At 36.0% G+C, this 21,108-nt stretch overlaps 6 protein-coding genes and 1 long non-coding RNA gene across 18 annotated transcripts in view; 4 read left to right on the top strand and 3 right to left on the bottom strand.

The window, feature by feature from the left end:
- Positions 1 to 114: 114 nt before the first annotated feature.
- Positions 115 to 2,647, top strand: LOC126871606 (DNA repair protein RAD52 homolog). 3 transcript variants are annotated; one of them, XM_050630590.1, is made up of 6 exons: positions 115 to 801; positions 893 to 1,046; positions 1,152 to 1,300; positions 1,374 to 1,593; positions 1,675 to 1,818; positions 1,931 to 2,647. In XM_050630590.1, exons 1-6 carry the CDS (start codon positions 763 to 765, stop codon positions 2,062 to 2,064), a joined length of 840 nt encoding a protein of 279 aa, XP_050486547.1. In that variant the 5' UTR covers positions 115 to 762; the 3' UTR covers positions 2,065 to 2,647. The 3 variants fall into 3 exon arrangements, with proteins under 3 accessions (XP_050486547.1, XP_050486546.1, XP_050486549.1); XM_050630589.1 differs by having other exon boundaries at positions 1,675 to 1,866; XM_050630592.1 differs by having other exon boundaries at positions 1,898 to 2,094.
- On the top strand, positions 2,554 to 4,237 carry LOC126871603 (ribosome production factor 2 homolog). The gene is made up of 5 exons (XM_050630585.1): positions 2,554 to 2,701; positions 2,952 to 3,084; positions 3,157 to 3,596; positions 3,683 to 3,827; positions 3,925 to 4,237. Exons 1-5 carry the CDS (start codon positions 2,679 to 2,681, stop codon positions 4,141 to 4,143), a joined length of 960 nt encoding a protein of 319 aa, XP_050486542.1. The 5' UTR covers positions 2,554 to 2,678; the 3' UTR covers positions 4,144 to 4,237.
- Positions 4,177 to 6,520, bottom strand: LOC126871598 (probable cysteine--tRNA ligase, mitochondrial). 3 transcript variants are annotated; one of them, XM_050630575.1, is made up of 8 exons: positions 6,255 to 6,520; positions 5,779 to 6,074; positions 5,497 to 5,695; positions 5,148 to 5,410; positions 4,917 to 5,053; positions 4,721 to 4,843; positions 4,376 to 4,636; positions 4,177 to 4,308 (listed from the first exon to the last, which is right to left on the bottom strand). In XM_050630575.1, the coding sequence occupies exons 1-8, from the start codon at positions 6,500 to 6,502 to the stop codon at positions 4,249 to 4,251; spliced, it is 1,587 nt and encodes a 528-aa protein (XP_050486532.1). In that variant the 5' UTR covers positions 6,503 to 6,520; the 3' UTR covers positions 4,177 to 4,248. The 3 variants fall into 3 exon arrangements, with proteins under 3 accessions (XP_050486532.1, XP_050486533.1, XP_050486534.1); XM_050630576.1 differs by having other exon boundaries at positions 4,177 to 4,294; XM_050630577.1 differs by having other exon boundaries at positions 6,250 to 6,396.
- Positions 6,299 to 9,443, top strand: LOC126871597 (RNA polymerase II-associated protein 3). Of its 4 annotated transcripts, none has more exons than XM_050630573.1 (9): positions 6,299 to 6,434; positions 7,023 to 7,240; positions 7,299 to 7,430; positions 7,541 to 7,785; positions 7,865 to 8,075; positions 8,146 to 8,487; positions 8,547 to 8,873; positions 8,953 to 9,145; positions 9,212 to 9,443. In XM_050630573.1, exons 2-9 carry the CDS (start codon positions 7,103 to 7,105, stop codon positions 9,298 to 9,300), a joined length of 1,677 nt encoding a protein of 558 aa, XP_050486530.1. In that variant the 5' UTR covers positions 6,299 to 6,434; positions 7,023 to 7,102; the 3' UTR covers positions 9,301 to 9,443. The 4 variants fall into 4 exon arrangements, with proteins under 4 accessions (XP_050486530.1, XP_050486529.1, XP_050486527.1 ...); XM_050630572.1 differs by lacking the exon at positions 6,299 to 6,434 and adding an exon at positions 6,599 to 6,739; XM_050630570.1 differs by lacking the exon at positions 6,299 to 6,434 and adding an exon at positions 6,682 to 6,898.
- A 142-nt stretch (positions 9,444 to 9,585) lies between these two features.
- On the bottom strand, positions 9,586 to 12,097 carry LOC126871595 (TRAF3-interacting protein 1). Its single transcript, XM_050630567.1, has 10 exons — positions 11,963 to 12,097; positions 11,754 to 11,871; positions 11,559 to 11,671; positions 11,180 to 11,452; positions 10,724 to 11,112; positions 10,515 to 10,640; positions 10,190 to 10,439; positions 9,982 to 10,101; positions 9,834 to 9,919; positions 9,586 to 9,754 (listed from the first exon to the last, which is right to left on the bottom strand). Exons 1-10 carry the CDS (start codon positions 12,095 to 12,097, stop codon positions 9,604 to 9,606), a joined length of 1,761 nt encoding a protein of 586 aa, XP_050486524.1. The 3' UTR covers positions 9,586 to 9,603.
- The window catches only part of LOC126871616 (uncharacterized), a 32,532-nt gene continuing 23,353 nt past the window's right edge, over positions 11,930 to 21,108 (top strand). For 3 of the 4 annotated variants that reach the window (XR_007691694.1, XR_007691693.1, XR_007691692.1), the window contains exons 1-2: positions 11,930 to 12,017; positions 12,079 to 13,006. This is a non-coding gene — a long non-coding RNA (uncharacterized LOC126871616). The remainder of the gene's footprint in view (positions 12,018 to 12,078; positions 13,007 to 21,108) is intronic. The other variant, XR_007691695.1, reaches the window with a different exon arrangement.
- Positions 13,255 to 21,108, bottom strand: part of LOC126871601 (paired box pox-neuro protein) — a 39,926-nt gene continuing 32,072 nt past the window's right edge. For both annotated transcript variants that reach the window (XM_050630581.1, XM_050630580.1), the window contains 3 exons: positions 16,833 to 17,079; positions 15,392 to 15,560; positions 13,255 to 15,196 (listed from right to left, as the gene is read on the bottom strand). In XM_050630581.1, the coding sequence (XP_050486538.1) occupies positions 14,680 to 15,196; positions 15,392 to 15,560; positions 16,833 to 17,079 (933 nt within the window). In that variant the 3' untranslated portion in view covers positions 13,255 to 14,679. The remainder of the gene's footprint in view (positions 15,197 to 15,391; positions 15,561 to 16,832; positions 17,080 to 21,108) is intronic.

Below are 21,108 nucleotides of genomic sequence, written 5' to 3'. Positions count from 1 at the left end.
ACGACGACTAAAATGTGCCTCGTTTTTAAACATGTAATCTCGAAATATACAGCACTGAGTGATTTCTTTCATGATTTAGAAATTATTGTATCGAATATAAAATAAACGCCAGACATACATATATAGAGATAATTACGTATTGCACAGTACTTTATGTGAATTCTTCGTCGCTATTTCTGAAATGAACAACGATTAAAATTACAAAATTATTGTCAGGGTGCCTACGTGCGCGGCGATCGAGAAGAAGATAGCGCAGAAGAGAGACGGCAAAATTTCTAAGAAAGTTTACACGAACCGCCGAAGATAAGGTGTTGAGAAGTTATATCGAGAAATTCGGACTGTTAGTTTATGCGGCATGCAATAAATAATTTAAAGTTACAGCCCAAGTCTTGGTAAAGTTTTCGCCAAAAGTTGCCGAGAGTAAGATATCAAGAGATCGTGTTAAGAAATTCAAACTATTAATTTGGTACAGTAATGAATAATTTAAAGCCAGTTTACATGTCATGTCTCTGTCTTCCGAACCATTTACCTCTCTTATCTAGCCACACCTTTGGCGAATAATCAGATAATGTATAATTTTCCATTCGCGCGTATAATCTGTCAGTTTAAATTTCGTTCTTGTTTTATGCTGAATGTTTCTAGATACGATCATTGAAGCCAACTTCACGCAATTATACTAACAGCAAGTTCAAGCGTTAGCGTAACGGTATCATATATTGCAAAATTTTAAATTCGTTTGACCGTTTAGATATATTATTATCCATGATTAACGCGATTAATTATCCGTCTTGTATAAAAATCGTAAGTATGAATCACAGTGCCTTGAGAAGATTTAGTTATACGAATTCAATGCGAAAAATATAGATTACAAAAGGAAGATAATTTGTTTTAGCCATCTACAAATTCAAAACAGAATATGACAAATACATTACCACAACAATTAGATTTAGTGAAAGCACTAGCTCTTAATAATGATTTGATATTGTTAGCAAATCAAATATTTGGCGAAGGAAAATGGAGTCATAATATTACTAGCCAAACGATAGGTGTATATTTTATGGATTTTATTAATCATTCGTTTGTCTTATTAATCTCTTTGTATATAAACTTTATGTACTGTATGTAAACTTTATTACTTAAATATATTTTAGATTTTATTGAAACTTTCATGGGTAAATATGTTTGTGGATGTGTGACACTTCTCAAGGTCCAATTAAAAGATGGAACATCTCATGAGGACATGGGGTATTGTTACACAGAAGGAGCTATGAAAGGTTTAACAATACATTGTGCAAGAATTGTATGTTTAAAATTTGAATACCTTATATTTATGTATATTATAGAAGTAGGCATCTTTTTATTATTTTATTCAGGGTTCTCTTACAGATGCCTTTAAAAGGGTATTGTCATGTTTTGGTAAAGAGATAAATACTGAGATACAAAGTCTATCAAAAAAGTTATCAAATTCACATATGGTTGCTGATAGTTTATTTAACGGAACAGAAAACAGAACTTCAGAAATTAAAATGCCAGAACCATGTGCTCAATCGACTCCGTTTATAAGTAAAAGTGATAAAGAAAAACAAAAAACAGGTTTTTACAGTTTTTTGAACTTTTTATTTTTTATGAACTGAGCTATATTAAAATATTTGGTTGTATTATATATTTTTTTAGAGAATGTATTAAAATCAAAATGCCCAAATGTTGCGAAGGAGCAAGTGTCTGTAGGACAAACGGTAGCAAATTCTGTTGCACAACCGGAGCAGTGTATCAAAACTTCAAGCGAGATGAAAAGTCATGTACAGCCCGGTGTTCCGGGTAATCAGAAAGAGCAAAATAATATTGAAATAGGAGATTCAAAATCAGGTAAATTAGTTGAAGATTTATCTGCTTACAGGCTAATTTTAAATGAAATGTAAATAATTTTTAGCATCTGAAGAAGAACTTTTACGAATGGAACGGAAACGAAAACAAATGGAGAAACAAGCAGAGTATAAGAGATTAATGAAGGAAAGAGAACAACAGAAGACTAATCAAAATAAAAAAAGCAGTACAAAATACTAGTCAATAAAGTTAAAAACTTTATATGAATAAGTCGTATAATCACAGTTGTATACACAGGTGTGGAAACTCCTGTGTTAAAGGTAGTTCCTGATTTGAGGTCAGAAGATTTTTTGTATTGTTTACCGCACACATGATATTGAGTAGTTAAAACAATTTCAACAAGGTAATACATAGTGGAAGTAAACAAATTAATTTTTTTATAATTTGAATAATACTTTGTAAATAGGTATACATTATTTCTTCATAAACAATTCTATTTATAATTAAATTTCGCTTTAGGGGACACAACATTATGGCCTTGTGTCTCCTATTGTTTTAACTACTCTGCAGCAACGCCGCTGTTGGTGGATTGGAAAAACATCAGTCGTCACATGATCGTGTCGTACCCCTATTACGGGAGTTTCAGGACTTGTGTACACGACCGCGGTTATAGGTTATGGACTAACAACTGCCATATTGTAAACATGCCCATTTAATTCCCATTTTCATCGAGTGTAATTTGATTTTGTGCAAGAACACGTGTGTTATGTTCTGTGATATGTTTTACATAATAAATATTCATTCGGTGTTTCTATAATTTTAAGGAAGTACAGTTTTTAAAGTTAATTATCACCATGACCGTGATGCAAAGAGTAGTGTAGGTATTTTTATGTAAAATAAGGTATTTTGGTTATGATTAAAATGCATAGGTTATATACGTATGTTTACAATTCACTTTTTAGTTTTTATGCATATTAAAACTTTTATAATTTTTATCGATTTTTATCAGATATCTGCTGAAAGTAAAGCTTTTATTAAAAAGAAAAAAATAGTATTTTTACATCTTATCTGTCTGTTTTGTATATGTCATTGCTACATTAGAAATGTGAATGCAACTTTTATTGCAGAAAGCCGACTACCCATAAGGGTAAACGAGCTATTTTGAAAAAAGAACCGAAATTAATAGAGGATGCTAAACAAACTCTGTGTTTCAAGGGTAAAAACACTTCACAGATAGTAGTAGATTTTATGAAAGATTTGGTAAGTTGAACTATATAAAATGGTAATGATAAAGTGTCTTACCTGAATGACACGATGAATATTTGGTTGTAGTACGATTTAAAAAAGCCAGATGCACAGATAATGCAAAAGAAAAATGATATACTACCATTTGAGGATATAACACCCGTCGAAAAATTTTCTGTAAAATATAATGCACCGCTTTTTATGATCGCTTTGCATAATAAAAAACGTCCCCACAATTTAGTAATGGGAAGAATGTATGAACAAACATTATTAGATATGGCAGAATTTGGCATAGAAAATTATAAAGGACTGAAAAGTTTTAAAGTTCCCAAAATTGCAGAGGGAATAAAACCCTTATTAGTTTTTAATGGAGAGCTCTTTGAAAATAACTATGAGTTAAATAGAATTAAAAATTTGTTTGTGGATATGTTTCAAAGGGAGCCAGTTGAAAAGATTAGACTTCAAGGTCTCGAACATGTTCTAAGTTTCACTGCTATTGACAATAAAATACTAGTACGCAGTTACAGGTACATCTCTTTCTTTCTTGATATTATTGTGTACCATTATATACAGCTCTTTCAAATGTAATTTATTTAATAAAATTATGTTTTAGGATACTTTTAAAAAAGTCTGATTGTAGAATACCAAGAATTGAATTAGAAGAAATTGGTCCAAGAGCAGATTTAATTTGTAGACGTACGAAACTTGCTTCTGAAGATTTGTTTAAGCAAGCTTGTAAAAAGCCAAAAGAGCTGAAGGTAGTAATATCTTTCATTTTGGAAATAATGATTGACAGGAAAAATAATGATTTAGTATTTACTTTCGTTCATTTAATCATTTAATATACGATCACAGGTTAAAAAGAAGAAGAATATATCTGTGGACAAACTTGGAACAACTTTTGGTCGTGTGCATGTTGGAGCGCAAAATATTAATAGTATACAGACGAGAAAAATGAAAGGATTAAAAAAGACAATGGCAGAGAAGAAAGCTGGGTCGAAAAGGAAAAATATTGAAAATAGTGATAATGATAATTTAAAAAAATTAAAAACTAATAGTGATTCAGCTGATTAATAGTTAACTATTTATCTAAAATCAGCAAGGAAATAAATGTAAAAACAAGTATTTTCTTTTTTATTAAAAAAATAGTAAATTAACATTAAAGATTTTTGCTGATTTTTATTTAATATTTCTTGATACTCCAACTAGTTTCAGTTTTGCAATCCTAGAAAGACAGAACTAGAATATAAAATACATAATTTAAAAATTAAATTACTGAAATATATATATATATATAATGTTGTACCTTAATTATTATACCGTAAGTGGAAAGTTCCGATCGTACTTTATCGCACGCCGTAAGTAAAGTTTTATCTTTCACATCTTGCTCTAAAATTTTGTTACGTACAGCACCTCTAAATTTTATCAAACATTCGACGACACTGTCCATTCTAGAATCATTTACTGCATTAGGATTTGAAATTCCGAATTTGAAAAGTATTTCTGATGTATAATTTAATACTGCAGCTACAGCAGGTATACAGGTACTAGAAGTGTTTGTACTACCCTAAATTTAATACAACAGTACATTCTAAGTTCGTTGTTGAGAATATTCGAGTAAATCAATATTAGCTACTAAATATATATTAACCTGAGGATCATGTAACATTTTATTGACTACATTAATTAAATTTATAAGTGACTTCATGGCTTTTGCAGTGTTAAAATCATTTGCTAATGCAGTATTAACACTGTTTTTCGTTTCTTCCAAACACTGAAATATTAATTCAATAATGAATATATATATGTTTTTATGTAAAATAATAAAATACAACGAGATAACTAACGCGGAATAACGTAGATTCATCTACATTGCCAGTATCCCAATTTCCAACGATATAATTATGACAGTCGCTAATAAAATGTTCAATTTTATGTAACACAGCTACCGCATTATCCATTACATCATAGGAAAATTGAAGTTCTAAAAAATGAATATTAAAAATATAGTTAATGAAATTTACATTTAATATAAAATAATTTAATCATATATAGAAATAAATTATTGCAAACTATACCATTTTTATAATTCGAAAGTAGACAAAGGATTCTAAACTGATTTGCTGTATATTTTTCAAGGAATTCTCTTATACTGATGGTGTTTTTAAGGCTTTTTGACATTTTTTCGTGTTTCAAGGACAAATGTCCATAATATACCCAATAATTTACCCACTGTTCTACTTCGTGATAACAACACGATTGTGCTTCCTCATTCTCATGATGTGGAAACATTAGATCTATCCCACCGCTGTGAAAGTCTATGGAATTTCCAAAAATTGTGCTAATTGAAATATAAATTTTATATATATTAGCTTTAATAAGCATTATGATACAACAAAACAGAAAGATTCTAATATGGCTCTCTACCTTGCAATAGTGCTACATTCAATGTGCCACCCTGGCCTTCCAGGAGCCCATGGAGACTCCCAAAATGGTTCACCTTCCTTAGCTGTTTTCCAAAGACAAAAATCTAATGGAGATTTTTTATCAGGATGAAAACTATTTGATATTGGAGTTGATAGCTTGCCATACATTCCGTATTTATGCGTATCAAAATAAACAGATCCTATAGGAGAGAATAATTATCATTTACGATAATTAAAGTATATAATAAAAATAATAGCTAAATTGTTACATTTTATATTTTACCATCTTTCGAAGTGTAAGCATTGCCTTTGTCTAGAATTCTCTTCACAAACTGAATAATTTGTGGTATATAATCAGTTACCCTACAATACAGATGAGGCCTTGCAACATTTAACATTTTCATATCTTCGATAAATTCGTTTTCATAATGTTTTGTTAGATCCTTATAATTTTGTTTTAAGTCTTTTGAGCGTGCTATTATTTTATCATCTATGTCTGTTACGCACATGGCCATTACAACATTTATATTGAAGTGGTCTGATAATATTCTCCTGATAATATCCGAATACACGTAAGTCCTATGAATGAAAGTTTAAAATGTTCTTTCACATTTTCATTATTTAATAACTAAATTATTGCAAACCTTAAGACAATATTATATTTTGTTCTTATGTTAATTTTAACAATCAAATAAAAGACCCTTTCCGAAGAATTTATTATTATCTTATATGGAATTAAAAAGAAAAGATAGACCTTACACTGCATGTCCTATGTGTGCCGAATCATATACAGTAGGTCCACAAAGATACCAAGTTAGAACAGCTTTATTTTTTAAAATTAACGGCACTTCACATTTTGTTATGGGATTGTAGATTTGAATATCTGTTTTATATCCTGTAGGTTTCAACCACTGTGCTTGTTTCTTTAACTTTGTCTCGGTATGTATAAATTGATAGCATGCTTCTCGTATTTTGTAATAAAAGACATTCTTTATAAATACATTCATTTTAGTGCTTTTTATTATTAAATGGGTATATTACACGATCATTGTTTTCTTATAATCAATTATGATTAACTGACATTTAATTTTATGGTTAACTTAACCTTAGAAAATTCGCTTCGCACTTTCCTATCCATATTAACTTCAAAGATTGCCAGATGCGGAGCGCTAGTGTTGAAAAACACATTTCGAAATTTGTTGAAAGTTGTGTCCCTGATAAGTGCTTCGCAGCTAGAATTAAGGGTTTGTTGTTTAAAAGATTAAGAATTTCAATGCAAATCGTTAAAGCAAAAAGTACTTTGATATATAGAAGTTCATTGCGAAACTTTCCTACGTGTGACAAAGTGTAATAATTTTAATGTAATGAATTGCATAAACGTTTTAACGTTTATTTTATAATACGTACGTTTTTAACAGTAATAGTGATGTATGAACTCAGTCAAAATTTTGTTTTAAATAATCAAATATTTTAATAAATTAATAGTTAAATAGTGGAATCATAATTTATATCTTTTCGTTTTTTTAGAAGGAGCAGAACATAACCTAAATTTGCAATTGACGTTGTATCTTTTCTTACAATTATTGTATTAAACACAGTTGTACGAAATGGATAAATCGATCTTGATGCAAAAGCAGGTGAAGGATAATGCAGAAGATTTACAGAAAGAATTTCTTGATATGAAAAATTGGGAGGAACAAATGAGATCTAAAGATGAGCAATTACGGAAAGAAAAAAGTGGTCAGGTACAAGTTGTGATCATATTCATAGAAATGTATAAACTTATAGGGATGATTTTTGTAGATTACTTTACCACCGATTAGAAGTAAACATAAAAATAAAACCAAAAATTCGTCCACAAAGAAAGATCAAGGTGATAATAAGTCGAAGAGGATTAAATCACACGATTATTCTGCTTGGGAGAAATTTGATGTAGTAAGTTTATTACTGTGAATATGTATTGTGAATATTGAATTAAACATCTTTTTCTGTAAAACTCTATAAAACTTAGGAAAATTCTGATTACTTGTAATATCGTTTCAAAGGATAAAGAATGCAGAAAAATAGATAATAATGAGCAATCAGATGATTCCGAAGATGAACATATGTCTAAAGAAGAATTAGAGAAAGCACATCAAAAAGCAACAAAACATAAAAGCGATGGCAATATTTTGGTGCAACAACAAAAATGGTCTGAAGCAATTGGCTGTTATACAGAGGCTATAAAACTATTTCCATATGATGCGGTATTTTACGCAAATCGTGCACTCTGTCAGTTAAAACTAGACAAGTATATATGTCTTTTGATTATATCTGCATATTCAATTAAAAATTATCAGATAATACTAAAATATTACACTTTTCTATAGTTTTTATTCTGCTGAATCTGATTGTTCAACTGCAGTTCAATTAGATGAGAGTTATGTAAAAGCTTATCACAGGAGAGCAACAGCTAGAATGAATCTAAAACAATATAAAGAAGCTAAACATGATTTAGAAAAAGTTTTGAAATTAGAACCTTCTAATAAGGAAGCTAAATTGTTGCTAAATCAAATCGAAAGCAAGATTAAATGTTCAGAGGTAATTAATAACTAAGAAACAAATTTTATTATTTAGTTAACATACTATTTAGCGATGCTATTTTGTACAGACAAGTACTATAGCGAAGGAAGGTACAAAAATGTCAACAATTGAAAAAAAAGATATTAAAAAGACTACGATTGAAAAAAAGATTTCTGAGAAAACGTGGTGGAACGATACCGCATCAAACGTACAAACAACAAAAACCAAGAATATAATAAACACTAAAAATATGGAGAAGAGTAAGGATAATAAAAGTGTTGTAAATGTTAAAGATAGTACAGAGAATGAAAAAGATAATGTGATTGATACTAATGTGAAAAGGGATCCACGTATTCCAGATTGGTTACCAGAGAAAGATGAAGTCATTGTAATAGAACCAATAGAGAAGCCTCCTCATTTACGTTCGAAGGTAAAATTACAACATTAACATCCATGCTCGAAAATATCTGAAGTTTTTGTCGATTACAGAAATCATTGACGAAAATACCTATCCAAGAAGTGGAATTTGGTATCGATCAGTATAGGTATACTAATGGCAAAACGGCATATAACAACAAAGATGATCCTGTACAAACAAAAGAACCTCATAAAGATCCCGTGCAGAAAGTGGATATGATGCAGAAAGTGGATATGTCGCAGAAAGATAATGTTGCGAAAGATAATACTTATGTTAAAGTTTCTGAACCTCTGGAGGATATTAGTAATATTATACCTCCGATTCCCAAAACAGCTGTACAGTTTTTAATGAATTGGAAAAGAAATAATTTACCAGAATTTAGATATAAGTATTTGAAGGTAAGAACAATGTGTAAAAGTTCTAATTTTTTGATATACAAAGTATGCATTTTAATCTAATTAGTAAATCAAATTCCAGCAATTATCAGAGGGTAGTTTACCTAAAATATTTCAAGATTCAATGGAATCGGATATCTTTAGCCAAATAATAGAAGTTTTGGGAACGGAATTCGTAGGAAGGAAAAATCAGATATTCTACTACTTGAAAGATCTCAGTCGAGTTAAGCGATTTAGAGCACTCATCATGTTTACTAGTAACAGTGACAAAGAAAGTAAGCGTTATTGTACAAAATTTAAAATAATATGAAGCGTTAATAATATTTTTCTTCAATTTTTAGACTTGAAAATATTGTTTGAATATTGCAAAACGGTGGAAAATGTGTCTGAAGATGAAATTTCAGCGCTACAAGATAAATATGAAATGTAGAAATAAATGCATAGTGATATGCAGGTATAAAAATATTTTTAAGTAATGTAACGATATTAAGTTATACATATATATTTTGTATAAGTATTCCTGTTCGAATAAGTTTGAATAAAGGAACGGAGATTATTAGAATTATTTCTTAATTACTTGTACTATATTACATTTCGTGTTACATTGTTTAGTGTTCTACGTACATATGTACAATATTTGACTAGAAACTTAGAGGAGATTGTACACTTATGTTATTTGTATTAAAGATAATGAGAAAATATTATCGTTTTATAGATTACGGTGAAATGAAATTTACACACGACCATTTAATAATGTTTGTATCCTTTGATCATTTTTCGTAATCTGCGATTTTGCTTGACATATTTTATCCAATTGTACTTTCACATTACGATCAATTTCTTTTAATGTTTCTTTCATAGGTTCTATTAATTCTTGCGTTTTCCTGAAGAAAAGAATCATCATATACATGATTTAAAATAAGCGATTTTAAACGATGCAAAACTTAATACGTATATTCTTACATTTTTTCTATTTTCAGTTGTTCATTTACTCGTTGATATTGGTTTTTCCATTCTAATAATTCTTTTTGCATGACTTCTATATCCTCCTGTTAAGAGTAACGTAAATTACACGTGTAATACTATAAAATATAATAAATCAATAAGTTACCTGAAAATAATCCAATAACTTCCCAAGTGGATTTGTCGCGCGTGTTAATGTTTGTATCGTGTTTCGTAGTTTATCAATTTCTTTTGCTACAGCGTCGCGTTTTGAATTTGTATCCCATGTCTAATAACAAATATTATGTTTCATGTTACATTGAAATAGTATAATGTGGTAAAAATACTATTTTACGATAATGGTGAATTGTACTTACAATATTTGTTTTTTTAGGTATCACGTCTACATTATCATTATTAACCAATTCCTTTTGTGTTTCTAATATTTGTGCAACAAGGTGTCCATGTTCTTGCGTTAATTGACCATCGACTTTATAGTTGCCACTGTTTTCTAAGGAATCGCTACTAGTTACTCTAGTTTCCATAACTACCATGTCTTCAGCGTCATCATCGTCATCCTTAAGATCAGAATTCTCCACAATGACACTAATGTTTCCCATAGGCGTTCTGGAAAATGAAGCAGTAATAGTTTATATTCTCTATAAGATCTTTTACATACAGCGTATTAAAATGTGTTCTAACAGTATTTCTTCGTTAACTATTAACTCTGCTTTGCCTCGTATTCTAGGTGCTGCAGGTCTGGCACTAATCGGTCTCGCAGTAGGTGGGCGTAAGGAAGTTCTTGGTCTAGAATTTGATCGTGGAATACTGTGAAAGTATTTTATCAAGTTATCGTTAAATATTACAAATATTAATTTTTCATAAGATACAGTTTGACGCGAACGCGATACCTGGCATCGTTATTTTCTGATTGAAACATTTGTGTCTCTGATATCGACTGACCAGATTTTTCTACGCTTTGTAAAGAAGCTTCGTTATTTACTATATCATTTTCCTTGTACTCCACCTTGTCTATATTTTCATCTCTGATGTTTGGCGCAGATTTCGATTCTGAATTAATAGAGTTCGACGTATCGAGTATTTGATTTTGTAATTCGTTATTTTCAGCATTTGTCATATGTTTCGACTTGTTCTCGGATTCTTTTTGTTTTTTGTTTTCGTCGATTCGCTTATCCGACTGCAGAGTTTCAGACAAAGGCGTGGAGGGTCTATTCTGTTTGAGTTTAGCAGACGAAGAGCTTTTTCTATGCGCAGATGCAGGAATTTTTTCTTGGGCTGGCTAAAACATGTAATTTCAGTCACGCTTTTTCATGTTCATGATCTAAGCGTAAGATATATTAAATTACCTCGACACGTGGTACTTCCGCAGCTTCGACATTTTTTTGAGAATCTTGATTTTCATTTTTACGCGTTGCTTCACGTATCGTTGATTTATCTTCGTTAACAGCTTTTTTTTTTCGTTCTACAGATTTTTCTTTCGATGTTGAAGCCCTTTTTTGGGACGTTTCTTTCGACGATGATTTTCTTTCATCTTTTGCTACAGACAGCTTACTTCTCGAACTAGATTTGCCTTTTGCTAAATTCTTCTTGTACCGTTCGACGGCTTCCACGCTGCTTATCTGTTTAATTCGCAAAACATTTTCAACTTTACCGTGTCATTGGTTTTTTTATATTTGTAAGTAATCGCATAGCCATTTGTGCTTCTTACGGTCGTAGAATCGTTACCTTCTTGTCTAAAGCTTTTCCAATTGCTTGCAATAATTCATTTGTTTTAGCTGGTTCCTGGCCTGAGATTATCTTGCTGGCTCGTACAGTTAAATTAGCGCCGGTAATCAGTTCTGAAATTATTGCCTAGTACTAGTATTTGAATACGTCGAAGAACGTTATACATTTTATGATACAAGGAAAATTATAACTTACTCACGACGTCGATCAGTTTCGTTAAATAGGCAAGTTTCGCCTCTTTGTTTTTTATATTTTCCGAATTTAGTTCCTCCTCTGTATACAAACCGTCCAGAAAACCAGTTTCGTTTATGACCTATGATATACCATTCATTTATTAGTTATAAAAGCATTGATTATATTCATGTTGTATTTACAGCCAGAAACACGAGCAAAAGATACGTTACTGCTGAGACGATATCGTGAAGAAATCGAAACGGTGGTTTCCTTAGTAATTTTTCGGTGAGAGGTGGCTTTTTGAAGTATTTGCCGAGTAAATCTTGAGTGTTTTTAATCGTTTCAGGTTTTACATCGTCTGCCATTGTTAATCACAAATAAAACATACCACTGGTTACACTGTCTTTCTCACAACCTTGCTGAACTTTGTATGCATCAAATGGTTACTTGGCAACCAATGTATGACCAACATGATAGACTGGATCTATTTGACAGAGTGGAATTTTACGAATAGTTTTTTTTTTTTATCAATATGCGTATTATCGTTCTTCTTATCTTTTTATCGGTTGTTTCATGGACATACATACATAAAAAATAGATCATTGTGTAGAAATGTAGAAAAATTTGTATTTCAGGTAAGAATAAGGAAATGGAAAGGATAAGAAGGGACTGCAAATGCTATAACTAAATAATAAATATCAGTATAAATACAACTACTCGGATCAAAAACGATCATTTAGAGAATTAATCTTATACCATTGAACGAATCAATCTATTCTTCGCCTCTAAAATGCCGTAAGTTTAACAATTTAAATAGCCCGAAAGAAACTAAAATATTCAATCTACCTCTAATTAAATTATTTTAATCCGGTCGTATAATCTTGTAAAAATTTGAGTCTAAAAAGCTTACATCCAGCGAATAATAATTAAAAAGCCTTACTTTTAGGTTCGCATCTCCTCAACTTCCTGTTATCATTCAGGCTAATAACTGGATGACGACGAGTGAACGGAGGAGCAGAGGAGCGGGCTACGAAACCCGGAGACCGGTGTACAATCGTATAGTGGAAAGGGAGGCGGATAAATCAGCGGACGTCGAGGCGTTAGCGTTTTATAGTGCATTAATTAGTCCGTGATGAGGAGGCGGATAAAAAGTTTTTACAACGTTATAAATGCAAAAGGTGGATAGGATCGTTCGTAGGACTCGTGGAACGCGATCCGCCATTTAATTTCACCTTCTTTTTACGGTGACCATCGTTCATGTCGTATTTTACAAGGTATGTATACGCGGTGGTGTGTCCACGTATGACACACTCAGGCCGAACCGTTTATGGCTTTACTACATCCTCGCGCCTCCGCTGTTTCGCGTTACCGATGCGTGCTTTATTGCCATCGCTTTATTAGGCTTTCGTTTAATTGGCCGGCTGTATCGGTTAAGTTTCGCATGCTTTCCTTGGTTATGGGCTAATCGTGCTTTCTAACGAGCTTCGTCTCTTGTTTTAGTACGTTCTATCGACCTTTTTTTGTGCGAAATTAGAGCCACTTTACGATGCTTCGCTAGATGAGATTCCTATGCCTAATGGATCGTTCTAGATCGAATTTGCGCTTTTTTCATCTTGATCGATGGACGCATTTATGTCGTCGAAGATGCTTGCCGATTGAACGGTAAAGATATTGTGAAAGAACGAGTGGATTTTTTGCCGTCGAACGGGGCAAATGTATCTATATAAATAGATGTGTGGGAAAGAGAAGTAGGTAAAAATGATGGATTTGAACGATCCGGGTACCTCTCGCTTCGGCACGATGGATAAAAAAAAAAAGGATTTTTAATTGTTTTTTAAGGTTACTAGCCATTTCACTTTATTAGAATACGTCAAAGTTTCTTTGACTAAATTAAAGTTAAATATCGTACATAATAATATGGCATCGTCTCGCTCTCAAAACGAAATCATACACCACACACAAATTACACGACAGAAAAATCTCAGTATTCGGAGATCACAAAACTGACGAACCTGTTGAAAATCATCGAAACTGATAGAACACCTACGTCAATGAGTTTCCTTTATCGTATTTTATCGTCCCGTTATTACGCATAATATCGATGATTTCCTTTCTTCTTCTTCTTCTTCTTCTTCTTCTTCTTCTTCTTCTTCTTCTTCGAAAGGACAGATCATCGATGGTGTCGGATGCGGAAGAATGAATAAAAATAATTTAATTATAAATTATCTTAACAGACTTACGTTTAACCTACGATATTCCGGTCAACAATACATAATCGACGATTCATACTAATGTTACATATAATTTATACTTTTTCTCCGTATCGATAGTACAACGACGATCGCTTTAATTTTCGAGATTTTCGCGTATCTATAATACCGATAATAATGTGCCGACCTTATCGACCTTTTTTCTTTTTATTCCTTTACTTTAATGTAATTTCTCAAGCGTCGAACTTGGCGTTGTTCCACCTTTTTTGCTAAACTATGTTACATTTCTCTTTAACGGACGTAGTTTAATCCCCTTAAAACGAGAGTTTAATAAATAAGTTTTGTACAAGACTAAATGGTTTCTCAACGATTCGTTATTCCGAGAATGAAGTATCTTTCTAAATAAAGTATTTAGAAGTTCTTTTCGTATCGATAGATCGGAAAAATACAGAGCCACGAATATCTAACATAAGCCTAGCCCAATTTCATCGTCGCAACATCCATCGATCGTTTCGACCATACACACCTCCCTCTCTGTTCTAGCTCGTCCATCCATTTCATCTTCAACCAATCGCATCTTCATCCTCCACCACATTCACCATCCAAACATCGTCATCCTTGATTCCGTGCGTCGAAAATTCTCCCAAATCCAGACGATCATCTGTTAGCCTCTATCATATCGGATCTTGAAATAGTCTTCTTTCCCTCCGTTCTGTTTATCTCTCGGCCGCGATCCTTCAGATTTCCTTGCTCAGGATAATTCCACAGGGTTGAACCACCCCGAGATTCGTCAATTTCGGCCTCTTCGAGGTGCTTTTGCCTTCGTCTTTCTTCAGGAGCTCTTCTATCGAGTAAGGATTCCTTTTTCTCTGAGGTTGCGCCGGTCTTTCCTCGACCGCCGCTTCTTTGGCCATGGTGCTCTGCTCGTTTCTCGTTTCCAAAATTCGCGGAGACGCTATTTTCTGCTTGTCGCCGTTTGTTGGCGGTGGACTCTGTCGATTCTCGAGGTTTCCGGACGAGCCGGACGTACTGTGTCTGACGAACGCGCTACGATCGCTGCCGATCTTCTGGCCGAGTTCTAGGATTATAGGCGAATTTTGGAAAGGCTTGTAGTGGTCTTGGGACTCTGTGTTCTCGTCCAGGTCGCTCTTGTCCAAGGAGTCGTCGCTGCCCGCCATCGAGCTCGAGCTGGATTTTAAATCGACCTGGTTCGTTGGTCCGCTTTGTTCCGACAGACGTTCCACGTCTAACGATCTGCAACAGATATCTAATCGGTTTAATCGGAACGAACGCACGTAATGGATCGATCGTACGTAGCGCGAGATAATAAGCGACGTCTTTGTTACCGATCCGTTTTTCCAGATTTAACAAAAAAAAAAAAAAAAAGAAAAAGTCCAATTAAGGGGGCCACTCGAGGAAACAGAAATCGGTTAAACAACTTAGACTTACGTGAATGATTGCATTCCATGATGCAAGTGCAGCGTAGTCGCTTGATAAAGAGACGAGTAAAAGCTTGGATTCCAAGATGGTGCGCTGGTATTACCGGATGTTGTGGAAATGTGCAACGGTCCCAGTGATCCCGGATAAAATAATTGGTAATCCGTTCTCATGAGTGTGTCTGAGGGTAAAGATAGAATACATCGTACGATACAATGTAAATTTAACCAAGAAAAAGAAATTACGATTTAGCTCGTTAACGTTTAACGCTTTCGTTATATTATTTTATTTTATTAACGTGCTTCGTCGCTCTTATTTGTCACAGAGCGTTACGCGAGACGTACAAGGTTTATTTAAGGCGATCTTAACGTCCATATTTTTACGTAACTCGCGTCACTTTAAATTAAATCGATGCAAACAAAGTGGTCGTGTTTATACGATAAGAGAGAAACAAGAAGGATTGCAAGATGATCTCTTCTTCTTCTTCTATTTTACGCGTCGTTTTCCATCGTTCTCGACGAAATCATTGTTTGCCATCGTTGGAAGATTTCGCGAGTTCGACCTGTTTGCAGTCGCGATTTCCCGATCGAAGTTCGTCGAAGATCGTCGGAGGAAAGATGGAATCGAGTGTTAGAGTTAGCAAGGTGATCGGAGCTTGCAATTAACGTTAAAATCGAAAGAAACACCGGCCGTGGAACAGGACGAACGTATCACGACGTTCGATCGACGCAAATTTCGTGACGCAGCCTCGTTCTCGGTAGGTGAAAAAGAAGACTACGACGTTATAGACGATTTACGGTATAAACGAGGTAAATTTCGAGGCAAATTTCGAGTTGCTTTAAGGGATTGCGTGTCGTTCATCACGCTGCAGCACGCTGACGAGTCAATCGGCCACAGGGTATTTTACGAATTCTTCTTCTTTTTCTTCCTTTCTATCCTTCTTTCTTCCCCCTTCGTTCGTCCTTTCTTTTCCCTCTAATCGTTGCATCGCTGCATCGGTCGCTTCCTCTTCTTCTTTCTCTCGTCGCTGCTCGTCTATATGGAAGCGAATCGTAAAAAGGACAAAAACAATGGAACAAAATTCGGACAGTGATTCCGAGATACGGACAGATGTTTAGGGGATCATTAGCCGATAATGGCGCACTCGCGATGCAGCTTTCCCTCGCATAATGAGCCGATTTCGACGTTTCGCTATCGTCCAGCTTTCGAACGATCAGCTGACACTTTGGTGCGATTATTCGTGCAATCGCGATCTCTTTCTCGAGAATTCGCGCGATTACGCGAGAGAGCGGTTCGAGGTTTCGTTGCTGTTGGTCGAGTCGGCTATTTGCTAGAAAAATTTCGTAGAAAATCGTTTCGGCGTATCTCGAATTTCAATTTCAATGCGCAATTTCTCTCTTTATCGGAATCTCCTATTAATTTCATTTATCGGGTATTTGGCGATAATTCTCACCTCTGTTGGCGACGTTCGAGGAAACTTGCGAGGCGTACGTGCTGGCTGAACCGCCCTCGATGCCCGTGTGATCCGTATGAAGTCCACCGCCTCGAAGAATTCGATTTACCGAGGAGACGGACGGTAAGCTTTGAGGATCGCAAGCTCCTTGTCGCGCCAGCTGTTCTCGGATCTCCCAAGCGAACATGGTTGGTTGTTCTTGTTTCATTCGTAAAATCTTCTTCACGACGGTGGGGGTGGCCACTTGCTGCAATAAATCGAAATTACAAACGTACGAATTAAAGGAGAGATTCGTTTGGAAAGGACGCAGAGATCCTAAAGTCGTCGTATCGTTGTATCGCATCTTTGTATTAGACATCTTTCGAAATATTCGCGCGAAAGAAAGTTGACAAATCGTCTGGAAGATAATTGCTACGCATGCCCGTATTTGATACACGTTCATCGTTCGGTAACGTATTCGTCGAGTTTGTCGACTTTATTAAACGACCATACTCGAAGTTTAACGACGCGCTGCTGTAGTAAATGTCAATTAACGCAGCTAAATTTGGCGATTTCGCATATAATATAAGGCCAGGTATATGGAAGAATGGCTACCGTAGCAATGTCGCGAGATAGCACCCGATTCTTCGAAAAGAAGCGATTTACATCGTGTCGTTATTTTGCAAGCTCGAACGTCGCTGTTCGCGATACTTGTCGGGACATAACGCGATGTTATCGATTCGATATCGACTCTTCCATCCCTTCGTAATTTCTTCTCGCCATCTTCCTTAACCGAATTATCGGATTTTATCGACGATACGCGATATAGTCCTTGTGGCGAGATATACGAGTACGTCCGATCTTTTTCTCACCAGCGAAGAATCACTTTGTGGCAAAGAGAAACGTAAAATGTAACACCTGCAAGGTCGTGCGCCGCGAAGAGGTATCCGCGCAATCGTTGCCACCTTTTCTCACATTCATTTTTAATCGTTTTTATCTTTTTGGTTGGCAATCGAACACGTAACGCTATACTTTCGATGTCTCGTATGTCCCTTTATATTACGCGTATTCCGCTGTCTAATTACGACGAATGTTTCTTCGTTTTCGGTGTTTTCGATATTCTCGCGTATCAACGTGGTCTAAATTTCACGAAAAGCATTCGTTCAGACAGACGCCGTTCGTTCGAACGGACAAAAGCCAAAAAACTAACCAGTCTATATTACGCTCTATGGAGGCAACATGGTCTATGGTCGTTCGTACCATCTTGTAACATCATCGACGATTAGATTCGAAAAGAGAAATTTCCCACTAAAATTCCACACTACGGTATCCTCGTTGCTATCTAGAAGATCTTTCCGAAATAAAAAGTGTTTCGTACCGGCGCTTTCTGCCGCGCAGCGCGAGAATCTATCGGGCCGAAAAACATTCCCAAGGGACGTCGCAACGTTTGGACGGTCGCCGACCGTTGCCGATTATCAACCCGATGGTTTTTCCATCCGGCTGGGGACTCGGCGCTATCTCATCGACAAATTAACGCGAAAGTGGTCACACTGTCGTCGAAAGGGGCAGCGAGCAGCGGCCATATGTCGTTCACAGGTGAAGCACGCTGGTTGCGCCGGTGGATCAGATAACGGGTAAAGATCGCAAAGGTAGGTGGGTAACGCGTACCGCGCTTTATTACAGTTTAGCCCCGGTTTACCGAGGAGGCGGGCTCATCCGCTCCTCGCAGACGCGTCCCGTTTCTTTTTGACGGTCCCTTCGAGTGGGCCCAGTGGTGCTCAATCTGGCCACCGTTCATTTGACTTGCTAATGAAGTTGCGCGCCCGGGCCTCGCATAATTTTATGCTAACGCGATGGAAATGTTATTCGTCGTACACAGATTTTCGAGATCGCCGATTTCTCCGGGGCGGCCACGCCACCGACACCCGGCAGAACGATAACCACCAAGAGGTTGGGGATCGTTTCTTGTCAGATTTTCTGCGCAGGGGGCATCGAGTACGTTATTTTCTTCGTTCCAAGCTCTTTTTCTCGTTATCGTATTTTATCGCTGTCTTATTGCCTATCGCTTTGATAAACCTCCCTTGGAGTTGGCTATCGTTGCGTTATAACGAAGATACTGTTACTGTTACTACGAGTACACGAACACTACCGATTCGACGATCAACAACGGTGGTTGGGCACTCGCGATGCTAGCGACGTTGGTCTTAGGTTCGATAACGAATTCACGGTCAACGGGATGACAGATATATACTTGTTCTAACTCAAACGCGTAATACTCACAGATCGTAAGGCGCTACTCTCTTCGTCGATGAAATCGCAAGAAAGACTGAATTTTCGTCCCGAGGATGCCACCGAGGAAAACTATGACGGGGTGTGTCTAAGGACACGAGATCATCGGATTCGTCGAGTATAGTCCTCGTTCCGAAAGTAAGGGAAATCGACGTCGCTGTCAATTGGTCAATTGGTCAGACTGCTTGTCCGTTTGAAGAACCTTAATTACGAAAAAAACCCAGGTTTTATAGCGGGTCCTCGGGCTAACTGTACTCGTGCGGTGCAAGTGTCTCAACCTCTGGTATTCGTTGTCCGAAGGACCCGTTGGAACGTTTTACTGTCACGTACCTCTATTGGTATTTCTTTTAACGATTTTCTCATACTATAACTCCGCACCTTTGTTAGGCGAAGCGGCCGTACCGTTGACCGTGGCTACGTTCGGCGACGGATGGTCGCCTTGAGCCCAAGTTTATTATCACAAATCGCAAACAAGTACAATTGGGCAGAATGACGGCAAATTGGGAAAATCCGTAAAATTGTAATTAAAGTTTACAGCTGTAATTGAACAAAGTTCCAGAGGGAAGGGTCCTTTCATCTCCGACATACATATTATTTCGTTTGTTTTAACTTTACCTTGTTCTAATTCCATCTTTTGCGTTCTTTTAACTCGAATCGTCTTACGACTATGTTTTAATTTTCATTATTCGTTGTACGATCGTAACAACCGTACGATCGTTCGTCGAATCTCATTCCGAATAATAGCGTACGATGTGCATCTTAATCCTTTAAGCATCGCTACATTTCCATAAATCGTTTCCTCCTAAACGTAAAAAAATAAAAAAAAAAAAAAAAAAAAAAAAAAAAATAAAACAAGGCTAAATAGCACGCAGTTTCCGATACACGACGTCGCTCGTTCGTGTTTCACGAAATTTTCGTTTCGTCGTCTATCGACGACGGTTTCCCTACTTTCCATATTTTTTAAACGTCTCGATCGTGCATCGATGGCGGTAAAGTTATCGATATACACATTTGCATTATATATCGTAGGTTCTGCGTCGTCTAACGTGTTTCCGTCTAACGTGTTTTCGTTCTATCGTAGCTTGTTTAACGATAATTGTTAACGCTAACTTTCATCGAGATATAGAGAAATGACGCGAGTGTAAGGTATCGTTCGTCGCGATACATGGCTGGGCACTTCCGTTGGTTACCAAATTATACCTTTGGTTACCTAGTAAATTACCCAAAGCATGTAACGCAAGAGTGTCGTAACAATTCTCGACTCGTTTCAAAATGTCCTACCAAACGACTCTAATGACTCGTAGAAAATATCTTTGTAACAACGATCTAACGAAAGCGTATTAATTTGAACGAACGATGCCAATGCGTATTTCGCAGTATATAGTTTATAAAATGTTCAAAATCGGAAGAAATAACATAAACGATCAACGTTGCGTTACGAATTTCGAACATTTCCTAAAGCGTACTGTAAAGTGTATCAAACTGTAAAATATCGTTTGACGTTGTTCGTTCAAATTGATGTACTTTCGTCGAATCGTTATTACCGAGGAACGCTCGAACCGCGAATTAATAGCGAGTCTCGATCGATACTCCGGTATGGCGGTCGTCGATCGAACATTCCCTGGATTCTATTCGTCTTCTGTGAACAAGAGCGCACGTTGAACGATGGGAAGAGCGGCCGGTGTGTGTCTGTCCATTGAATAGGGCCGATATGGGAGCACCACTGTTGTTAGCCAGAACGTTTAAGGGGGCAGCCGTCTCCCCGTCCGCCTAATAGTTTCAGGGGTTAGGACAAGCATCGCGTGCTCCCAGGAGCATCTCAGATTCTAATCTGACACTTCCGTCGTCATTGCCACAATTACCCCGGCCCACGATATACGCGTCCTAATGCCTACCCTCTCGCGTTGTACCGCGTACCCTTGAGCGGCCCTCGAGCGGCCCCCGAGCGGCCGCTACGGGTTGCTTCCCGGCGACGTTCGTCGACGGTGTGTCTTTCGTGTGCGTGCCA

Source organism: Bombus huntii, chromosome 12, assembly GCF_024542735.1.
Source record: "Bombus huntii isolate Logan2020A chromosome 12, iyBomHunt1.1, whole genome shotgun sequence".
In the NCBI taxonomy this organism is placed as follows: domain Eukaryota; kingdom Metazoa; phylum Arthropoda; class Insecta; order Hymenoptera; family Apidae; genus Bombus; species Bombus huntii.
The sequence above is the reverse complement of the archived record's forward strand: the minus strand, read 5'-3'. Positions and strand labels throughout refer to the sequence as shown.

What these genes read in the sequence shown, in the direction of transcription:
- LOC126871597 (XM_050630573.1), top strand. Translation starts at nt 7,103, where the DNA reads ATGGATAAATCGATCTTGATGCAAAAGCAGGTGAAGGATAATGCAGAA. An exon ending in CTTGGGAGAAATTTGATGTA is followed by an intron (nt 7,431 to 7,540) that starts GTAAGTTTATTA and finishes ATCGTTTCAAAG; the next exon opens with GATAAAGAATGCAGAAAAAT. An exon ending in TGTCAGTTAAAACTAGACAA is followed by an intron (nt 7,786 to 7,864) that starts GTATATATGTCT and finishes ACTTTTCTATAG; the next exon opens with TTTTTATTCTGCTGAATCTG.
- LOC126871598 (XM_050630575.1), bottom strand. Translation starts at nt 6,502, where the DNA reads ATGAATGTATTTATAAAGAATGTCTTTTATTACAAAATACGAGAAGCA. An exon ending in GAATGTAGCACTATTGCAAG is followed by an intron (nt 5,411 to 5,496) that starts GTAGAGAGCCAT and finishes TATTTCAATTAG; the next exon opens with CACAATTTTTGGAAATTCCA. An exon ending in ATGAATCTACGTTATTCCGC is followed by an intron (nt 4,844 to 4,916) that starts GTTAGTTATCTC and finishes TTAATATTTCAG; the next exon opens with TGTTTGGAAGAAACGAAAAA.
- LOC126871595 (XM_050630567.1), bottom strand. Translation starts at nt 12,097, where the DNA reads ATGGCAGACGATGTAAAACCTGAAACGATTAAAAACACTCAAGATTTA. An exon ending in TTCACGATATCGTCTCAGCA is followed by an intron (nt 11,872 to 11,962) that starts GTAACGTATCTT and finishes GGTATATCATAG; the next exon opens with GTCATAAACGAAACTGGTTT. An exon ending in CAACTGAAAATAGAAAAAAT is followed by an intron (nt 9,755 to 9,833) that starts GTAAGAATATAC and finishes TCTTTTCTTCAG; the next exon opens with GAAAACGCAAGAATTAATAG.
- LOC126871603 (XM_050630585.1), top strand. Translation starts at nt 2,679, where the DNA reads ATGACCGTGATGCAAAGAGTAGT. An exon ending in TAGATTTTATGAAAGATTTG is followed by an intron (nt 3,085 to 3,156) that starts GTAAGTTGAACT and finishes ATTTGGTTGTAG; the next exon opens with TACGATTTAAAAAAGCCAGA. An exon ending in ATACTAGTACGCAGTTACAG is followed by an intron (nt 3,597 to 3,682) that starts GTACATCTCTTT and finishes ATTATGTTTTAG; the next exon opens with GATACTTTTAAAAAAGTCTG.
- LOC126871606 (XM_050630589.1), top strand. Translation starts at nt 763, where the DNA reads ATGATTAACGCGATTAATTATCCGTCTTGTATAAAAATC. An exon ending in ATCCGTCTTGTATAAAAATC is followed by an intron (nt 802 to 892) that starts GTAAGTATGAAT and finishes AATTTGTTTTAG; the next exon opens with CCATCTACAAATTCAAAACA. An exon ending in CAATACATTGTGCAAGAATT is followed by an intron (nt 1,301 to 1,373) that starts GTATGTTTAAAA and finishes TATTTTATTCAG; the next exon opens with GGTTCTCTTACAGATGCCTT.